At 45.2% G+C, this 22,697-nt stretch overlaps 1 protein-coding gene across 5 annotated transcripts in view; it reads right to left on the bottom strand.

The window, feature by feature from the left end:
* The window catches only part of nlgn1 (neuroligin 1), a 345,371-nt gene that overhangs the window by 185,282 nt on the left and 137,392 nt on the right, over positions 1-22,697 (bottom strand). For 4 of the 5 annotated variants that reach the window (XM_061780578.1, XM_061780579.1, XM_061780581.1 and 1 more), the window contains one exon: positions 10,830-10,889. The exons of the other annotated variant lie outside the window; for it this stretch is intronic. In XM_061780578.1, coding sequence (XP_061636562.1) covers positions 10,830-10,889 — 60 coding nt within the window. The remainder of the gene's footprint in view (positions 1-10,829; positions 10,890-22,697) is intronic. 5 annotated transcript variants of the gene reach the window in all.

The following is a 22,697-nucleotide window of genomic DNA, read 5'->3' as shown; positions in this document are numbered from 1 at the left end:
CTCCCAAACGTCTTGGGAATCATTCAGATGTTGTTTTTTTCAATTCAAAAGTAAGATGAGCATTTATGTTACTCATTGGACCGGGCCTCCACCAGAGTTTTCTCTGCCCTGCCCAGGCATAGTTCACCATCTTTCAAGTCCTATGACGTGCACTCGGGCTCCACCTCCGCAACGCGGTGGGCAAGACGGTCTGGTGGTGCACACAGGATCAACCAAGAAGACACAAACTGTCAACCTCAGATGAAAGGACATTGATTAGGATGTTCTGAACATTCCAGGAACCACCAATGCTCAAATCTTCCATGAACTATAACTGCTGGAACTTTTGTTACACTTTCTACGGTGAAACTGCTTTTACATTACCAAGGTCTGACACGGCGCAGTCAAAAAAAGAAGTCCCTCTTCAGAATTGACACCTTCAGGCTTAACTGAAATTTGCAGCTGACAAAGTGGACAAGCTTCTGTACAAAACTGTTATGCTCAAACAACAGTAAGCTACTGGTAATTGGCCGCACAAGTCAGGGTAATGTTTTCAAATGCTATAATACTGCAGTATCATGGTCAAGGCTTGTTTGTTACCAATGGTACTGGTGCACTGCAGAAAGAAGAAGAAGAAGAATCACCTTTTATTGTCATGAACATGCATGCATGCATGCACATGAAATTTGTTCTCTGCATTTAACCCATCACAGTGAACATATACACATGTTAGTGGAACACACTGGAGCAGGGGGCAGCTGAAGCGCCCGGGGAGCATTTCAGGGTATTAGTGTCTTGCTCAAGGACACCACAGCCGTGAGTCCGGGGGATGTTGGCAGACGGTCCAGTTGGGGTCTTGAACCAAGGTCCCCCACAGTGGCAGGCGATGATCTTAACCATTGGGCCACGGTTGCCCTATTGGGCCACGGCTGCCTTGAAAGTGGATGGGTAATGAAGCAGGTGGACTACCGATTTTTCTACGTCACTTCAAATCAACAACTAGACAACTGAAACTGGGTCACATTCCATGGGACAATGATTGCAAACACATCTCAAAGCTGATTTTGCTGTGGAAAAAACAAGCTAACATTAAGCTTTATGAATGATCTTGCCAAAATTTCCAAACATCAACGCTATTGAAGATTTGTGAACTATATTTAACCAGGAAACCAACCAAACAGAATTATGCCAGATGCTTGTTAAATGAACCAAAAAGTGTCTGGTCGAGGTAAAATTTGCTAACAGACACATAATCAAATAGTGGCAGTGGTGTATGTACATTTGAGCCTGTATCCATAATTGTGACCCTCTGGGGATAACAGAAAATTCAAATAATTTCAGGCTTCTTCACACATCCATCCATCCATTTTCTGAGCCGCTTCTCCTCACTAGGGTCGCGGGAGTGCTGGAGACTATCCCAGCTATCATCGGGCAGAAGGTGGGGCACACCCTGAACTGGTTGCCAGCCAATAGCTGGGCCCATAGAAACAAACAACCATTCGCACTTACATTCACACCTACGGGCAATTTCGAGTCTTCAATTAGCCTGCATGCATGTTTTTGGGATGTGGGAGGAAACCGGAGTGCCCGGAGAAAACCCACGGAGGCACGAGGAGAACATGCAAACTCCACACAGGCGGGGCCGGGGATTGAACCCCGGTCCTCAGAACTGTGAGGCAGACGCTCTAACCAGTCGTCCAACGTGCCACCCTTCTTCACACAGTTAGTTAAATATACAAGTAAATACGGAAGACACACTGTATGTTCTTCCACCCTGGAAAAAGAATGATTCACAAATTAAAAGGCCAAAACTAATGACATTCAATCTGTCAGGAAACACTGTCGGTAAGGCTTGTATTTTGGTAACCATTATTTTTTTCTTTTTTTTTCTTTTTTCTTGTTTCCTTTTCTATACTCCCTCTTGTGCCATAATTGCATTTGTGTTTAATTGTATATGCTCAGCCTTACCAGTGTGTCTTCATCATGCAACTGGTTATGGAACCGGCCTTTCTGGTGATTTTTTTTGCCTATCCTTGTATTGCACCCCTGTAATCCTTGGAAAAAAAATGGTGACCGCTCATTTAGTTTCCTGCCTGGCAGGATTTAATTTATTTGCTTGATTCTTCTTTTTATTATCCATCTAGCCATCCATCTTCTACCGCTTATCCGAGGTCGGGTCGCGGGGGCAGTAGCTTTAGCAGGGACGCCCAGACTTCCCTTTCCCCAGCCACTTCATCCATCTCTTCCGGGGGGATCCCGAGGCGTTACGAGGCCATCGTGTCCTGGGTCGTCCCCGGGGTATCCTCCCGGTGGGACGTGCCCGGAACACCCTGCGGAGGAAACTCATTTCGGCCGCTTGTATCTGGGATCTCGTTCTTTCGTTCATAGGTGAGGGCAGGAACGTAGATCGACCGGTAAATCAAGAGCTTCGCCTTTTGGCTGAGCTCCAAAGTCCGCATCACTGCAGACGCTGCACCGATCCGCCTGTCGATCTCCCGTTCCATTCTTCCCTCACTCGTGAACAAGACCCCAAGATACTTGAACTCCTCCACTTGGGGCAGGATCTCATCCCCGACCTGGAGAGGGCACGCCACCCTTTTCCGACTGAGGACCATGGTCTCAGATTTGGAGGTGCTGATTCTCATCCCAGCCGCTTCACACTCGGCTGCGAACTGCTCCAATGAGAGTTGGAGGTCACGGCTTGATGAAGCCAACAGAACCACATCATCTGCAAAAAGCAGAGATGCAGTACTGAGGCCACCAAACCGCACCCCCTCTACGCGTCGGCTGCGCCTAGAAATTCTGTCCATAAAAGTTATGAACAGAATCGGTGACAAAGGGCAGCCTTGGCGGAGTCCAACACTCACCGGAAACGAGTCCGACTTACAGCTCTGACTGCGGTCGTACAGGGACCGAACAGCCCGTATCAGGGGGTTTGGTAACCCATACTCCCGAAGCACCCCCCACAGGACCACCCGAGGGACACGGTCGAACGCCTTCTCCAAGTCCACAAAACACATCTAGACTGGTTGGGCGAACTCCCATGCACCCTCGAGGACCCTGCCAAGGGTGTAGCTGGTCCACTGTTCCACTGTTAAAAAGGGGGACCACCACCCCAGTCTGCCAATCCAGAGGCACTGTCCCCGATGTCCATGCGATGTTGCAGAGGCGTGTCAACCAGGGCAGCCCCCGATGCGATGTTGCAGAGGCGTGTCAACCAGGGCAGCCCCCATTCGGTGAGGCCCTTTTCTCTATGGCCTCACCGAATTCCTCCCATGCCCGGGTTTTTGCTTCAGCGACCACCAAAGCTGCATTCCGCTTGGCCAACCGGTACCCATCAGCTGCCTCAGGAGTCCCACAGGCCAATAAGGCCCGATAGGACGCCTTCTTCAGCTTGACGGCATCCCTCACCATTGGTGTCCACCAACGGGTTCGGGGATTGCCGCCACGACAGGCGGTCGGCCGGCTCAGCAATGGAGGCGTGGAACATGGGCCACTCGGACTCGATGTCCCCAGCCTCTCCCGGAACATGAGCAAAGTTCTGTCGGAGGTGGGAGTTTAAACTCCTTCTGACAGGGGATTCCGCAGACGTTCCCAGCAGACCCTTCACAATACGTTTGGGCCTTCTACGTCGGACCGGCATCTTCCCCCACCATCGGAGCCAACTCACCACCAGATGGTGATCAGTTGACAGCTCCGCCCCTCTCTTTACCCGAGTGTCCAAGACATGCGACCGCAAGTCCGATGACACGACCACAAAGTCCATCATCGAACTGCGACCTAGGGTGTCCTGGTGCCAAGTGCATGTGTGGACACCCTTATGCTTGAAAATGGTGTTCGTTATGGACAATCAGTGACGAGCACAGAAGTCCAATAACAGAACACTGCTCGGGTTCTGTTCGGGGGGGCCGTTCCTCCCAATCACACCCTTCCAGGTCTCACTGTCATTGCCCACGTGAGCATTGAAGTCCCCCAGCAGAACGATGGAGTCCCCAGCGGGAGCGCTCTCCAGCACCCCCTCCAAGGACTCCAAAAAGGGTGGGTACTCTGAACTGGTGTTTGGTGCATAGGCACAAACAACAGTCAGGACCCGTCCCCCCACCCGAAGGCGGAGGGAGGCTACCCTCTCGTCCACCGGGTTGAACCCCAACGTACAGGTGCCGAGCCGGAGAGCAATAAGTATACCCACACCTGCTTGCCGCCTCTCACCGTGGGCAACTCCAGAGTGGAAGAGAGGACTGGTACCAGAGCCCAAGATATGCGTGGAGGCGAGTCCGACTATATCTAGTCGGAACTTCTCGACCTCACACACCAGCTCGGGCTCCTTCCCTCCCAGAGAGGTGACATTCCACGTCCCTAGAGGCAGCTTCTGTAGCCGGGAATCGGATCGCCAAGGTCCCCGCCTTCGGCTACCGCCCAGCTCGCATTGCACCCGACCCCTATGGCCCCTCCCACAGGTGGTGAGCCCATGGGAAGGAGGACCCACGTTACCTTTTCGGGCTGTGCCCGGCCGGGCCCCATGGGTGCAGGCCTGGCCACCAGGCGCTCACCTTCGAGCCCCACCTCCAGGCCTGGCTCCAGAGGGGGGCCCCGGTGACCCGGGTCCGGGCAAGGGAAAACGTAATCCAATCATTTTTCTCATCATAGGGGTCTTTGGAGCCGTGCTTTGTCTGGTCCGTCACCTAGGACCTGTTTGCCATGGGTGACCCTGCCAGGGGCGTGAAGCCCCAGACAACTTAGCTCCTAGGATCATTGGGACACACAAACCCCTCCACCACGATAAGGTGACGGCTCAAAGAGTGGTTCTTTTTATTATTACAATACTTTGGAATACGGTAGAAAACAGACGTTTTTTCAGTCGTTCAGTTCAAAAAGTGAAACTAACATATTCTATAGATTCATTAAACCATATTTTTTTATTTTTTTATTACAGTGCCGTGAAAAAGTATTGGCCCCCCTGCTCAAATTCTTATATTTTTGCATACTTTCTGCACTTTGTTTAAAATCATCAAACAAATGTAAATATCAGACAGATATTACCCAAGTCAATTTAAAATGGTAATTTCATTTATTAAGGAAATAAACTATTCAAAGTTACCTGGCCCTGTGTGGGGAAAAAAAGTCATTACCCACCTTGTTAAATCACGAATTAATTGTGGCTAATCATAATTTCAAGTTAATTTTCACTGATCACATCCAAGCCTGATTACCTCCAGACCTGTTCAATCAAGAAATCACTGAAACAGAATCTGTCCCGGCAAAATCAAGTCGGACAGACGATTTTAAAAAGCTGCAACAAAATGACGTGGTGGTAGTGTGTTGGTTTTGGGCTACTTCTGGACCTGGACAACCTGCTGTGATTGATGGAACCATTAATTCTGCTCTTTAACTTAATATCCTTAAGGAGAATATTCAGCCATCAGTTTGTGACCTCAAGCTGACACGCACGTGGGTCCTGAAGCAGGATAACGATCCAAAACACATCAGCAAGTCAATTTAAAAAAACAAAATGTATATTTTGGAGTGGCCTAGTAAAAGTCCATACTTGAATCTGATTGAAATGCAGTGGCATGACCTTAAAAAGGCCGTTCATGCTCGTAAACCCTGCATTTTTGCTGAATTAAAAAAATTCTGCAAGGAAGAGTGGGCCAAAATATCTCCACAGAGAGTTCACTTGGGTTATATTTGTCTGATATTTGCATTTGTTTGATGATCTTAAACATTAAAGTGGGGAAACTATGCAAAAATATAAGCATTTGAGAAGGGGGCCAATACTCTGTATGATGATTATGGCTTCCATCTAATTAAAACCCCCAAATCCAGTACCTCATAAACAGTGAATTATCGTAAAGTAGTGGTGTCAATCTCCAAACCCCTACATTACTTGAAATATCTGCAAAGGATTCCTGAGCCTTTTTCATGGCCTCAACAATCATGAGGAAGACTGCTGTCTTGAAGGGGATCACTCAAGAAGCTGGCAGGTCTCAGAGTTCTGTATCCGAGCACATTAATACAAAGTTGATTGGAAGAAAAAAGTATGGTAGGAGAATTTGCACAAGCAACAGGGATTACCATAGCCTCAAGAGGATTGTCAAGTAAAACCGATTGAGGAATTTGTGGGAATTTCACAAGTAGTAGATTGAGGCTAGAGTTAGTGAATCAAGAGCCACTATGAATAGACATAGCAAGGAATTTGGCCAAGTGCCACATTCCTGGTGTCAAGCTGAACTACAGACAAATATAGAACCTAGGGTAAGGCAAAAACTGGGCTATTGCTCAATGGCCTGAAGTCCCAAATGCTTCATTAAATTTGGGAATCAAGGACTCCATTTCTGGAGGAAGAGTGGCGAGGCACACATTCCAGCAAGTGTATAGTTTCCACGGTGTTTTTGTCAATGTCTTTATGTCTCAAAAGTGCTCTCTGTCAATTGACTGACTGTTGTTGTACTAGAGCGGCTCCAACTACCAGAGACAAATTCCTTGTGTGTTTTTTGCACATACTTGGCAAATAAAGATGATTCTGACTCTGATAGTTGGGTGCCTTATCATCTGCAGGTATTGGTGCACTGTGTTTTCTGATGTCCTAAGTCAACAAAGCTGTTTACAAGTTAAATAAATAAATAAATAAAAATAAAGGGCGGCACGGTGGCCGACTGGTTAGAGCGTCAGCCTCACAGTTCTGAGGTGCGGGGTTCAATCCCCGTCCCCGCCTGTGTGGAGTTTGCATGTTCTCCCCGTGCCTGCGTGGGTTTTCTCAGGGCACTCCGGTTTCCTCCCACATCCCAAAAACATGCATTAATTGGAGACTCTAAATTGCCCGTAGGCATGACTGTGAGTGCGAATGGTTGTTTGTTTCTATGTGCCCTGCGATTGGCTGGCAAACAGTTCAGGGTGTACCCCGCCTCCTGCCTGATGATAGCTGGGATAGGCTCCAGCACGCCCGCGACCCTAGTGAGGAGAAGCGGCTCAGAAAATGGATGGATGGATAAAAATAAAGTAAAATAAAAAGACAGAAAGGTATGGGTTTTTAAATAATCCAAGATGGCGCCTAACCGTGTGGTCGGCTCGGTTACGTGCTCTCTAGTATGTCTATGTTTTTGTGCTTTTCGCTCGTCTTTGGAGATATTATGCGACTCACTTACACAAGGGAAGAGTTGCTAAAAATGAGGGAGTCTACCCCGGACTTTCTTAAACCAACTTTCACAAATCCAATCAGCTACTTACCGGAGCGGCGGCCGCGGTGTACGGTGTATGGAGGCTAAAGAGACACCACAGAGGGAAACGAGCCAGATTGCAGGTCAAGCTCTATAAGAGAGGATTCCGAATGCCGCTCCCATCGATTCACCTCGCAAATCTACACTCCCTACCCAACAAAATGGACGAGCTTCATCTTCTCACAAAGACCAGTAAAGACTTTGGACTTTCCACCACCCTGTGCATCACGGAGACATGGCTTTGTGAACGCGTCCCCGATGGTGCCATAATGCTTCCGGGCTTTCAACTACATCGGACACTATATCAATGAAAAATGGTGTACTGAAATAACGGAGCTCAGCACATACTGCAGCCCGGAGTCGATCTTTTTGAACTGTGAGTCATTCTACTCGCCGCACGTGTTCGCCTCTTTCATACTCGTCTACATTCCTCCTCAAGCTCACACAAATGCTTCACTGCTAACCCCTCATTATTCTTGGGGACTTTAATAAAGCTAAACTCAACGACGAACTCCCTAAATACAAGCAGCACATCGACTGTCCTACCAGGGAAAAAAACATTCCCAGACCACTGCTATACTATGTTAAATGACGCATACCGTGCTATCCCCCGTGCAGCTCTGGGCTCGTCTGATTACTGCTTAATTCACTTAATACTAACATACAGGCAAGAACTTAAATGTGTGAAGCCTATGGTGAAAACAGTGAAGAAGTGGACCAATGAAGCAAAGATAGAACTTCAAAGCTGTTTAGACTGCACAGACTGGAGTGTCTTTGAAACTTCAACTGGCAGCCTACGCGAGGATCCTGTTTGTGGACTTCAGCTCTCCGTTCATCACTATCATCCCCGAACTCCTATCCTACAAGCTTCTGCAGCTCAGCATCTCGCCTGCCATCTGCCAGTGGTTTTACATCTTGCTGACGGGCAGGACACAGCAGGAGAGGCTGCGGGACACCACCTCATTCACAACCACCATCAGCACCGGGGCGCCCCAAGGATATGTCCTCTCTCCGCTGCTCTTCTGTCTCTACACAAACGACTGCACCTCAATGCAGCCAGCTCTCAAACCCCTGAAGTTTTCAGACAACATCATCGGCCTCATCAAGGACGGTGACGACTCTGCGCATCAAAAGGAAGTGGAGCCGCTGGAGCTGTGGTGCGGCTGACACAGCGTGGAGCTGAACACGCTCAAGACTGGACTTCAGGAAGCATCCTACGCCACAGCTGCCCCTCACGTTGTCCAACTGCCCTGTGTCAACCGTTGAGACCTTCAAGTTCCCAGGAATTACAGTCTCTCAGGACCTGAAGTGGGAGACCAACGTCAACTCCATCCTCAAAAAGGCCCAGCAGAGGATGTACTTCCTGCGGCTTCTGAGAAAGCACGGCCTTGCCACAGGAGCTGTTGAGGCAGAAATCAAATCAGTCCTCTGTTCATCCATCACAGTCTGATTTGGTACTGCCACAAAAAAGGACAAACTACGACTGCAACGGACAATCAGGACGACTGAAAAATTGTCAGTACACCCCTATCTACCTTTGAGGACTTGCACGCTCCCAGAACTACGAAAAGAGCATGCAAAATCCTCTTGGACCCTCCACATCCTGGTTACCACCTCTTCCAGCTCCTTCCCTCAAGTAGGCGCTATCAAACAATGTAAACTAAAACTATCAGACATTCCAAGAGCTTCTTCTCTCTTGCCATTAGCTTCTTAAACAGTTAACTTACAATTCCATTGTAACATGCTGCCAATTTGTGTCTTGAGTTTGTTGTCACATCTCTGTTTGGCCAATTAAACATGATTCGTGCACTTACTGTAGTAGTCTCGCCACTGCACTATTTGCATATCTGTTGTTGACCAATACTGTGCTTGAGAAGTATTTGCACCATTTGCACAATTGATCCTGTTTCAGACTATCCATCCATCCATCCATTTTCTGAGCCGCTTCTCCTCACTAGGGTCGCGGGCGTGCCTATCCCAGCTATCATCGGGCAGGAGGCGGGGTACACCCTGAACTGGTTGCCAGCCAATCGCAGGGCACATCGAAACAAACAACCATTCGCACTCACAGTCATGCCTACGGGCATTTTAGAGTCTCCAATTAATGCATGTTTTTGGGATGTGGGAGGAAACCGGAGTGCCCGGAGAAACCCCACGCAGGCACGGGGAGAACATGCAAACTCCACACAGGCGGGCCCGGGGATTGAACCCGGGTCCTCAGAACTGTGAGGCTGACGCTCTAACCAGTCGTCCACCGTGCCGCTTGTTTCAGACTAGTCACTTTAAACTGCTTAAATTTGTTCACGTCTCTGTGCATTTGCACAATGGTCACTGTACCAGACTATTGCTCTATTAGTCATTTCAAACTGCTCTAAATTGCTAGGCGACTCTGCATCATTTGCACAATTGTCCCAAAAAAATTTATTGGCATTACCACATCACTGGTAACCTTTTATTGCTCAGTGAATCTCCGTACTGTGTTCTTATGTTTTTATGTCTCATAAGTATCTTCTGTCAAATGGCTGTCTGTTGTCGTACTGGAGCGGCTCCAACTACCAGAGACAAATTCCTTCTGTGTTTTTGACATACTTTTGCAAATAAAGACGCTTCTGATTCTTTTTGCTGACAATCTTGATGGAGATGGAGATTTCATGATGCAGCAGGACTTGGCACCTGCCCCAGGTGCCAGAACTACAAAACAATAATTAAATAACCATGACATTACAGTGCTTGACTGACCAGTAAACTCACCAAACCTGAACCCCATGGACAATCTATGGGGTATTGCAAAGAGGAAATAGAGAAACACCAGCCAGTAGCACAGACGAGCCGAAGGCGACAATCAAAGCAACTTGGACTTCCATATAACTTGAGCAGTGTCACAGGCTGATCGCCACCATACCGCGTCATACTGACGCAATAATTAAAGCAAAAAGAGCTCCAAAATAGTATTGGTTGCATATGAATGATGAATACTTTTCAATAGCCCAACATTTCTGTATTAAAATTCTTTTAAATTATTGTCCTATTTTAATATTTTGATTAGGGGCTTTTGTTTGCTGTAAGATGCAATCATTAACATGGTAAGAAATTCAATCTTAAAATAATTCACACTGTGTGGAGTGAATCTTGATGGTTTCACTTTTTCCAAGTTTTCCACGATATTTTAATTTAATGCAATGCACCCGTGTATAGTGCAAATGCATTATTTTGGTGTCTAAAATTTTAACATCTTAGTGTTAGCAAAAGTGCAACCCAGTAATTATTATTTTATTAATCATAATATTTTAAATTAAATAGATTAATGTATGACATGCAAAATATTTTCTGAGTTGGCTGGTGTGATTAATATTTACGAAATTTGTAACAACGGATGCAACGTAGAAAAACAAATGTGAAGAGAAGAACACACCGAGACACACAGTGTCAAAAGACAATATAGTAGACATCAAAATAAAACTGAAAAAAGGATCAAATACATTCAGCCAAAAAGTATATTTTACAAAAAGGAAAAGGCATTGCCATTTTAAAAATTACAAGAATTCTAGGAAAATCACTTAAGAATAAAAAGAGAAAGTGAAGTTTGATTTTCTTATTCATGCAAATCAATCATTTTTGTCAGTAAATGGAAAATACCTTCATCTGCTGCGCGGTCACTATCACTTAAATCATCAGAGTGTTTCTTTGTAAGGGGACCTATAAGACCAAGAAGGAGAAGGAAGGAGGAAAACAGGATCATCAAAAACATATACAGACTCAAAAAGATGATTTCAAGGATTCTACTGTTTCTTTAATGCATCTGTAGACTTTGTTGAAATATAAATGATTTAATTAGACAGAAACATTGGACAATTACACAGCACCCTACAAAATCCTGGCTTTTGTGATCTAAAATAACAACAAAACAAGCAACAATATTTTCAGAACCCTTTATAAAAAATATCTCTTTAAAAAAAAAGAAAGAAAAACAAAAATACAGTGAATTTTGATCTGAAACCTCTAACTGGTTTTAGGATGATCGCAATAATGTTTGGGATCATCTCTCCCGAACAAAGTAAAGCAGCATCATGCACTAATTATGGTTTTTGGTACACTCCACAAATGAATGTGTTGTAAGCATTGTGTGAGTGGGCTGCTGTCACAGTCAGTGAGACACTTCATGAGCAGCTTTTTAAGAAGAAACATTTAAAAATATAAACTCCAATTCCAATTAAGTTGGGACATTGTGTAAAATGTAAATAAAAACAGAATACAATGATTTGTACCATAATTTCTCGTGTATAATGTGAATTCCCCCCCTAAAATTGTCAAAAGTCAATAGTGCACATTATACATACAGTGGGTACAGGGAAAAATTGAAAAAACTTTCACATTGTATAAATGTATGCCGCCATCTAGAGGTTATGAAAAAGCTGTACACTTTAATTCTAATATACTACCACCACCTTGAGGTTGTTAGAAAGGTGTATACTTTCATTCTAATATCCCACCGCCACCTAGAGATTATGAAAAAGGCGTAGCCTACACTTTCATTCCAATATGACAGGGGTACTATGACTGCATATATGTACAGTTGTGCTCATATGTTTACATAACCTGGCAGAATTTGTGAAAGATTGTTTTTTTTAAGTACGACTGATGATTGAACAACAACCATCATTAATTTCTTTATGGTTATATTTTGTCTAATGATAATGCTTTTCTGAAATGCTTGACAGTTTAATTTGAATCCCATTAAAATAAAATTATATGTATTTGGCCTGGCCCTTCATGTTTTCTTTACCATTTCCATTTTTACCCAGTTTTACCCATCTTACAAATTCTGCCTGGGTAATCAAACATATGAGGACAACTGTGTGTTTTCTCATTTAGTAAATAAAAGTAGGGCTGTGAATTTCAAAATAAGAGCAAGTAAATAAAAAGAAAGTATTACGTGTTCCAATAAAGTGCTTAACTTCAGAATAATTATTTTAAAAATTTATCAAAATACAGGTAATACTTCATGTTTTGATCATATTGGTAGAAGCAAAATCATGCATTGTAAAAATGCATTAAACATGGGTGGAAGGGTTTTGAGGTGAACTTTGGGGGTGCCTATTATACATGGGTGCACATTATCCATCCATCCATTTCCTGAGCTGCTTATCCTCACAAGGAGTGCTGGAGCCAATCCCAGCTATCATCAGGCAGGAGGCGGGGTACACCCTGAACTGGTTGCCAGCCAATCGCAGGGCACATATAAACAAACAACCATTCGCACTCACATTCACACCTATGGGCAATTTAGAGTCTTCAATTAACCTACCATGCATGTTTTTGGGATGTGGGAGGAAACCGGAGTGCCCTGAGAAAACCCACGCAGCCACGGGGAGAACATACAAACTCCACACAGGCGGGGTCGGGGATTGAACCGCAGACCTCAGAACTGTGAGGCAGACGCTCTAACCAGTCAACCAACGTGCCACGGGTGCACATTATACATGTGAAATTACGGATATATCTTTTTCAACCTATATTCAATTGTATACACTACAAAGACAAGATTTTTAATGTTCAAATGGATAAACTTTGTTTTTTGCAAATATTGACTCATTTTGAATTTGATGCCTGCAACAAGTTCCAAAAAAAGCTTGTACAGGGCCTGTTTACTGCTGCGTTACATCGCTTTTCCTTTTAACAACACTCAGTAAGCATTTGGGAACTGAGGACAGTAATTTTTGAAGTTTTGTATATGGAATTCTTGCTGGATGGTCAATTCCAATACTGGATGTCTTATTTTGCACTGCATAATGCACCACACATTTTCAATGGGAGTCGGGAGTGCTGGCAGGCCTGTCTAGTACTCACACTCTTTTACAACGAAGCCACACTGTTGTAATACATGCAGAAGGTGGCTTGGCATTGTCTTCCTGAAATAAGCAAGACCCTAACCCTGAAAAAGATGTTGCTTGGATGGCAGCATATGTTGCTTTAAACCCTGTACCTTGTACCTTTCTGCATTAATTGTCCTTTCACAGATGTGCAAGGTATCCATGCCATGGACACTAACACACCCCCATACCATCACAGATGTTGACTTTGTGCCAATAACAATCTAGATAGTCCTTTTCCTCGTCGACCCGGAGGACACGATCCATGATTTCCAAAAACAGTTTGAAATGTGGACTCATCAGACCATACCACACTTTTCCACTTTGCATCAGTCCATCTCAGATGAGCTACGGCCCAGACAAGCCGGCAGCGTTTCTGGTTGTTGTTGATATATAGCTTTACTCTAGCCATTGGACAAAATGAACAATACTTCCAATAACAGCAAACTCGTGTCATCCACAGATTACCTTCATACCATAGGAAATATCAAGTATTTAAACAGGGATGTCGTTTGATGTGCGTCCCATGTCTGAGATGCAAAAAAATTAGTATGGATGCATAAAGCATATTGAATATGAATCCATAGACATCTGCCCTACGTATGTATGTACTGTATGTATGTGTGTGTGTGTGTGTGTGTGTGTGTGTGTGTTGGTGAAGAGCTTACACACACAGCGAATCAAGAGTATGACTCCTATCTTGGTGCTAGCCAATCGGAGGCAGAGTCAGGCGGGTTATCGTACAATGGACACAGGAGTAATTTCTGGACTCTGCTCTGTAGATGCACACAACTGGAACACTTAAGGGAAAGTTAACTGTTTATTACATTTGCTAGCCTGCGAGCTAACGAGCTAGCAAGCTAAGGGCAGGAGCTAAAAAGCTCACTTGACCGTGGCGACACTGTTAAAACGTCGGCACTCAGAGTTGTGTGTGTGTGTACCCACCATAACACACACACACGGGAAAGTTTACTGATTATAAATCAGAAGCACAGCGGCACACGTTATCAATATTCAGGCAGGAATTTACTTCAGCAAACTCATTTTCAGCGTTATTTGATTGACAAATAAATGTCTCACATCAGGTGAGAGCGTCAGCCTCACAGTTCTGTGGACCCGGGTTCAATCCCATGCCCCGCCTGTGTGGAGTTTGCATGTTCTCCCCGTGCCTGCGTGGGTTTTCTCCGGGCACTCCGGTTTCCTTCCACATCCCAAAAACATGCATTAATTGGTGACTCTAAATTGCCCGTAGGTGTGACTGTGAGTGCAAATGGTTGTTTGTTTGTATGTGCTCTGTGATTGGCTGGCAACCAGTTCAGGATGTACCCCGCCTCCTGCCCGATGACAGATGGGATAGGCTCCAGCATGCCCGCGACAATAGTGAGGAGAAGCGGCTCAGAAAATGGATGGATGGATGTCTCACATCACAGTCCAGCAGCTTAAGGGTGGCTTATTGGGAGATAAAATCTTTCTCAAAAGCCAAGAGGCAGCAGAAATTATACAGTTTTTTGGCAAATCTTTTTCTGACAGAATAAGTTAGGAAGCAATCTTGTCTTTGTGGGGTTTTTCTCACACACCACTTAAGCAAAAATAGTTCCGCTGACTTAAAACACTGGAATAACCTACCCATCACAATCCTGGGAAGAATAGCTACAATAAAAAATTAAAACCTCACCTCAAATCAACTATTTATTCTCGATGATTCCATTTAAACCCACATTAACGCTCCACCATCATTCCAGTCCCCAAGAAACCTACTATCTTGGGTCTAAATTACTACAGGCCTGTCGCCTTGACATCTGTGGTCATGAAGTCATTTGAACATCTCGTGCTGGACCACCTCAAGAGCGTCACAGGTCCCCTGCTGGACCCCCTGCAGTTTGCCTACCGAGCGAACTGGTCTGCGGATGATGCAGTCAACATGGGACTGCACTTCATCCTAGAACACCTCGACAGTGCAGGGACATACGCGAGCATCCTGTTTGTGGACTTTAGCTCAGCGTTCAACACCATCATCCCTGAAGTCCTTTCATCCAAGCTTCTCCAGCTCAGAGTCTCACCTGCATTCTGCCAGTGGATTCACAGCTTCCTGAGGGGCAGGACACAGCAGGTGAGGCTGGGGGAGGCCACCTCATCCACACGTAGCATCAGCACTGGGGCGCCCCAAGGTTGTGTCCTCTCTTCGCTGCTCTTCTCTCTCTACACGAACGACTGCACCTCAGCGCAGCGCTAATGAAACTCCTGAAGTTTGCAGATGACACCACTGTCATCGGCCTCATCAAGGACGGTGACGAGTCTGCATATCGACAGGAAGTGGAGCGGCTGGATCTGTGGTGCGGCCGACACAACCTGGAGCTGAACATGCTCAAGACTGTAGAGATGATCGTGGACTTCAGGAGGCATACTTCGCCACAGCTGCCCCTCACGTTGTCCAGCTGCCTTGTGTCAACCATCGAGACCTTCAAGTTCCTGGGAATTACAGTCTTTCCTGACCTGAAGTGGGCGACCAACATCAACTCCGTCCTCAAACAGGCCCAGCAGAGGATGTACTTCCTGCGGCTTCTGAGAAAGCACGGCATGCCACAGGAGCTGCTGAGGCAGTTCTACATAGCGGTCATTGAATCAGTCCTGTGTTCTTCCATTACAGTCTGGTTTGGTGCTGCTACAAAAAAGGACAAACTTCGACTCCAACGGACAATCAAAACTGCTGAAAGGATTGTCGGTACCCACCTACCAACCCTTGAGGACTTACACGCTGCCAGAACTAAGACAAGAGCGTGCAAAATCCTCTCTGACCCTCCACATCCCGGTCACCGGTTCTTCCGGCTCCTTCCCTCACGTAGGCGCTACCGATCAATGCAAACTAGAACTAGCAGACATTCCAACAGCTTTTTCCCTCTTGCAATCAACTTCTTAAACACTTAACCTACAATTCCATTACAACATGCTGCCAATTTTTTGACTTGAGTTTGTTGTCACATTTCTGTGGGGCCAATTATACATTACTTGTGCACTCACTGTAGTAGTCTCGCCACGCTGCACTATTTGCATATCTGTTGTTGACCAATACTGACCACTCATGCCAGAGTAGCATCTGCTCCATTTGCACACTGATTGAGGAGTATCTGCAACATTTGCACAATCAATATTGTCCCAGATTATCGCACTACTCGCTTGAAGTCTCGGCGCCCTTTGCACAATGGTCATTGCACCAAACTAATGCAATATTAGTCTTTCAAACTGCTCTAAGTGTGAGAGGACTTTGCATCTTTTTGCACAATTGTCAAAAAATAAAAAATAAATGTGGCAGCATTACCAGATAACTAGCAACCCTTTATTGCTCAGTGACTGTTTTTCTCAATGTCTTTATGTCTCAAAAGTGTTCTCTGTCAACTGACTGTCTGTTGTCGTACTGGAGCGGCTCCAACTACCAGAGACAAATTCCTTGTGTGTTTTTTGGAAATACCTGACAAATAAAGATGATTCTGATTCTGATTAAAGTGGTTCCCAACCTGGAAAAAAAACTCTGCCCTAATAAATTTCTATTCAAAGAAGAGAATTATCCACTCGTCAGAAAAACAAGCAGGAAGGTGGGCTAAATGGTCGCAAATTTAGACACTATTATTTGGCTAACCAATTACAATACCATACAATACAATTACAATAATACACCAAAATGAGGAGAATCATTCTTGGCTATAATTGGAACCGATAGAGTGCAATAACATCAAACTCTCAGAACCCATTCATTACTACAAGCCCCAAACACCAGAACTGTTTTAAGAACCCGGTAATCACATCCACCTTTACAGCCTGGTGGAAAGGTCAAGAAGATACAGAATCTCAATTAGAAATTGAGAAATTCTGTTTATAAAAGTAATGAACAGAATCGGTGACAAAGGGCTGCCTTGGCGGAGTCCAACCCTCACCGGAAACGAGTCCGACTTACTGCCAGCAATGCGCACCAAACTTTGACACTGGTCCTACAGGGATCGAACAGCCTGTATCAGGGGGTTCGGTACCCCATGCTCCAAAGCACCCCTCACTGGACTCCCCGAGGGACACTGTCGAACGCCTTCTCCAAGTCCACAAAAAAGATGTAGACGAGTTGGGCGAACTTCCATGCACCCTCGAGGACCCTGCCGAGGGTGTAGAGCTGCTCCACTGTTCCACAGCCAGGATGAAAATCACACTGCTCCTCCTGAATCTGAGATTCGACGGACCCTCCTCTCCAGCACGCCTGAATAGACCTTACCAGGGAGGCTGAGGAGTGTGATCACCCTGTAGTTGGAACACACCCTCCGGTCCCCCTTCTTAAAAAGGGGGACCACCACTCCAGTTTGCTAATGCAGAGGCACTGTCCCCGATGTCCACGTGATGTTGCAGAGGCACGTCAACCAGAAATGCCCCACAACATCCAGCGCCTTTAAGAACTCCGGGCGAATCTTATCCACCCCCTGGCCCTTTCCACCCAGGAGCTTTTTAACCACTTCGGTGACCTCAACCCCAGAGATAGGAGAGCCCATCTCAGAGACCCCAGACTCTGCTTCCTCATGGGAAGGCGTGTCGGTGGAATTGAGGAGGTCTTCGAAGTATTCTCCTCACCAACTCACAACATCCCGAGTCGAGGTCAGCAGCGCCCCATACCCACTATACATAGTGTTGATGGTGCACTGCTTCCCCCTTCTGAGACGCCAGATGGTGGACCAGAATTTCCTCAAAGCCGTCCGGAGGTCTTTCTCCATGGCCTCACCAAACTCTTCCCACGCCCGAGTTTTTGCTTCAGTGACCAGCAAAGCTGCATTCCGCTCGGCTCAGCCGGTACTCATCAGCTGCCTCAGGACTGTTTTTTATTATTGTTCTCATACTTTAGACTGCAACGCATGTTGAAAGGACACAGGCATGTATTGGAGATCCTCTCTGTCGAACCTGTACTTGCGGTTCTGGCCTGTGTGGCTCTGTGGGCTTTGAAGACGCTTTGCTCCTCCGCCATGTCTGCCCCCCAGGTTTTAATGCATAACACACACGTATCCCCCTTTTTTTTTTAAATGTACTACGTAAACTGATTTTTTTTTGGGGGGGGAGGGAGAGTTCTGTGGTTTGGCTCAGGGGTGGGGGGGTGGCAGGCTCTAGGGCAGTAGTGCCTGGCAGCCTCCCCTAATGCACAACATCACACGGGGGCCACACGAACATGGGGCAAGGCAATGACTGCCAGTTGGGAAACTGCCAGTCATAGAGGAAAGATGGGTATTCACTATGCTCATGGCCATGTTACTGGGGCCTGGATGGGTGCTGGAGGAGGGGGTCCTCTCTCGTGCCTTGTGGCTGCCCTCTGGGATGCCCCCACCCTTATCATCCCCCTGTTGGATGCCCCTATCCGCCCTCCTGTCCACCTGGCACGGTCACCAGCTCAACCAGCTCTGGCTGGGACGGGGGCTGTCTATTGTGGACGGTACTGTTGCACCAAGTACCAATAACAGTACCGGACCAAGGTATTTTGACGTCAAAAATAGTACGGTACCAGTTTTTAAAATTTTTCTAGCCATATTTAAAAAAAACATTATATATACGCAATAGCACTCCTTCAGTGTATTAAAGGCCACTGCACAAAAATCCGACAGTACGCCGATGACTGCCTGTCTGTCGACAACTTAAAAATGTCAAGTGTGAAGGCTTCTGCATGTGGAACTGTGCATGCTGCCCAGGAAGAGAAGATGCCTACAAGCTGCAGAGCTCCTGCAGACTCGACTCACAAGATACACAAAGCATTATTTGGAATTATTTGATACTACTCACTCTGAGTGGTGTGCTAACCAGTCAGCTCAGAGGATTAGCATGCATGCGTTAGCATTAGCAACAAGTACAGGAACCTCAGGGTTCGCAGCTAACGAGGCTCCAGATGTGCGAGCAAAGTCAGTGCTATATGCAGTGGATTTTTCTGTGCTGTTAGGGAAACTCAGCGTTCAATGCACACAGATCGATAGCATCGAAAGCATGGTACGACCTAGAGCAAGTGAACGCTGCACAGAAGGCCAGCTTGGAGCTTGGAATAAGCCCCACTCGTTGCCGGAGACCACCTTGGAAATCTGGATGTCCGAAAAGAGTAACAATCCACTCAAATGCAAAAGGAAAACCACTTAATATCCAAATGGATGGAGTGTTCTGGTTCCATACGCAATGAAAAACAGCAACATAATGATGATAATGAAAATAGCTCAGAAGAATTAAATTTAAGAGCGGATATCTAGCCATTTTCCATGGTTTTCTTGATCATCACAAAAATCATTTTATAATATAATTAAGCTTATGCATTCTTCAGGTACTATACCTTTAGTGACACCAGACATTAAAATGAAAAGGGTAGTATATCATATGCAGTATATCATACAGTGGGTGCGGAAAGTATTCAGACACGCTTAAATTTTTCACACTTTGTTATATTGCAGCCATTTGCTAAAATCATTTAAGTTCTTTTTCCCCCCCCTCATTAATGTACACGCAGCACCCCATATTGACAGAAACAAACGGAATTGTGGAAACCTTTGCAGATTTATTAAAAAAGAAAAACTGAAATATCACACAGCCATAAATATTCAGACGTTTTGCTCAGTATTTAGTAGACGCACCCTTTTGAGCTAATACAGCTATGAGTCTTTTTGGGAATGATGCAACAGGTTGTTCACACCTGGATTTGGGGATCCTCTGCCATTCCTCCTTGCAGATCCTCTCCAGTTCTGTCAGGTTGGATGGTCAATGTTGGTGGACAGCCATTTCCAGGTCTCTCCAGAGATGCTCAATTGGGTTTAAGTTAGGGCTCTGGCTGGGCCATTCAAGAAGAGTCACGGAGTTGTTCTGAAGCCACTCCATCGTTATTTTAGCTGCGTGCTTGGGGTCATAGTCTTGTTAGAAGGAGAATCTTCGGTCCAGTCTGAGGTCTTGAGCACTCTGGAGAAGGTTTTTGTCCATGATATCGCTGTACTTGGCCGCATTCATCTTTCCTTCGTTTGTAACCAGACGTCCTGTCCCTGCAGCTGAAAAACACCCCCACAGCACGATGCTGCCAACACCATGCTTCACTGTTGGGACTGTATTGGACAGGTAATGAGCAGTGCCGGGTTTTCTCCACACATACCGCTTACAATTAAGGCCAAAAATTTATATCTGAGAATCTTATTTCTCACCATCTTGGAGTCCTTCAGGTGTTTTTTTTTTTTTTTTTTTTTTAGCAAACTCCATGCGGGCTTTTATGTGTCTTGCACTGAGGAGAGGCTTCTGCGACTGGTGGAGGGCTGCAGTAATGGTTGACTTTCTAGAACTTTCTCCCGTCTCCCGACTGCATCTCTGGAGCTCAGCCACAGTGATCTTTGGGTTCTTCTTGACCTCTCACACCAAGGCTCTTCTCCCCTGATTGCTCAGTTGGGCCGGACAACCAGCTTTAGGAAGGTTTCTGGTTGTCCCAAACGTCTTCCATTTAAGGATTATGGAGGGCACTGTGCGTTTAGGAACCTTATGTACAGCAGAATGTTTTTGTAACCTTGGCCAGATATGTGCCTTGCCACAATTCAATCTCTGAGCTCTTCAGGCAGTTCCTTTGACCTCATGATTCTCATTTGCTCTGACATGCACTGTGAGCTGTAAGGTCTTATATAGACAGGTGTGTGGATTTCCTAATCAAGTCCAATCAGTATAATGAAACGCAGCTGGAGTCCAATGAAGGTGTAGAACCATCTCAAGGATGATAAGAATAAATGGACAGCAACCGAGTTAAATATATGAGTGTCACAGGAAAGGGTCTGAATACTGGCTGTGTGATATTTCAGTTTTTCTTTTTTAATAATTCTGCACATATTTCAACAATTCCGTTTTTCTGTCAATAAGGGGTGCTGTGTATACATTAATGAGGAAAAAAAATGAACTTCAACGATTTTATCAAATGCCTGCAATACAACAAAGAGTCAAAAATTCAAGGGGGTCTGAATACTTTCCGTACCCACTGTACATATACTGTATATATATTTATATATATATATATATATATATATATATACTGTATATATACACACAACCCCAATTCCAATGAAGTTGGGACGTTGTGTTAAACAAACAAAAACAGAATACAATGATTTGCAAATCATGTTCAACCTGTATTTAATTGAACACACTACAAACACCTCACAAACAAGATATTTAATGTTCAAACTGATAAACTTTATTGTTTTTACCAAATAATCATGAATTTAGAATTTTATGGCTGCAACACGTTCCAAAAAAGCTGGGACAGCGTCATGTTTACCACTGTGTTCCATCACCTTTACTTTTAACAACATTCAATAAACGTTTGGGAACTGAGGACACTAATTGTTGAAGCTTTGTAGGTGGAATTCTTTCCCATTCTTGCTTGATGTACAGCTTCAGCTGTTCAACAGTCCGGAGTCTTTGTATTTTACGGTTCATAATGCGCCACACATTTTCAATGGGGGACAGGTCTGGACTGCAGGCAGGCCAGTCGAGTACCCGCACTCTTTTACTAGGAAGCCACACTGTTATAACACGTGTAGAATGTGGTTTGGCATTGTCTTGCTGAAATAAGCAAGGGCGTCCATGAAAAAGACATTGCTTAGATGGCAGCATATGTTTCTCCAAAACCTGAATGTACCTTTCAGCATTAATGGTGCCTTCATGTGTAGATGTGTAAGTTACCCATGCCATTGGCACTAACACACCCCCATACCATCACAGATGCTGCCTTTTGAACTTACGGATGTAGCACCGAACTGTATTTACTGACATTGGTTTTCTGAAGTGTACCTGAGCAGTGCTGCCTGAGGGATCGAAGGTCACAGGCGTTCAATGTTGGTTTTCGGCCTTGCCGCTTATATGCAGTGATTTCTCCAGATTCTCTGAACCTTTTGATGATATTATATATCATAGATGATGAAATCCCTAAATTCCTTGCAATTGTATGTTGTGGAACATTGTTCTTAAACTGTTCGACTATTTTCTCACGCACTTGTTCACAAAGAGGTGAACCTCTTTGCTTGTGAATGAAATGTGGAATGCAGACGCTAAGTAAATTACGGGCACCCGGAGCTTCAAAGCGGAGACGCAAGGATCCAGAGTTTGCCCAAAGACGCTAAATTAATTAACTTCCAGCAAGCCCGGATGATTTCACCAACAAAGGCGCCTCCGCCCTGATGAGTACCGCCACTTGGGAGTTTGAACAGGCAACAGGGACACCCACGGGCGACGGAACGACACTACAGAAATGGGTTCAGAAAACATAGAACGACACTACAGACATGGGTTCAGAAAACATAAGTCTGTACCGGACTTGGCTGGGAGTTAATATTTTTCAGAACTTTTATGAACGCCGCTAGTGACTGTATTGCTGCAAACTTGAATGTTTAATGTCGAATCTGTTGTTAACTGAACCAGATGAAATGTTTCACTCCACACCACACAAATGCCACATGGAAAATAATAGTGTTCTCAACAACCAAACAACATTTGAAACATTCGTTACAGGTATTAAAGAGGGTGAGCGTGGAGCAATGCAAGGTGAGGAAATGGTCTCGTTATCTTAAATCCAATAATTAATATTTTATTCCCCTGGTTTTAAACCACAAAATAATCC

The sequence above is a fragment of the Phyllopteryx taeniolatus genome, chromosome 7 (genome assembly GCF_024500385.1).
Source record: "Phyllopteryx taeniolatus isolate TA_2022b chromosome 7, UOR_Ptae_1.2, whole genome shotgun sequence".
Taxonomy (NCBI): Eukaryota; Metazoa; Chordata; class Actinopteri; order Syngnathiformes; family Syngnathidae; genus Phyllopteryx; species Phyllopteryx taeniolatus.
This window is presented reverse-complemented; position numbering and strand designations above follow the sequence as displayed.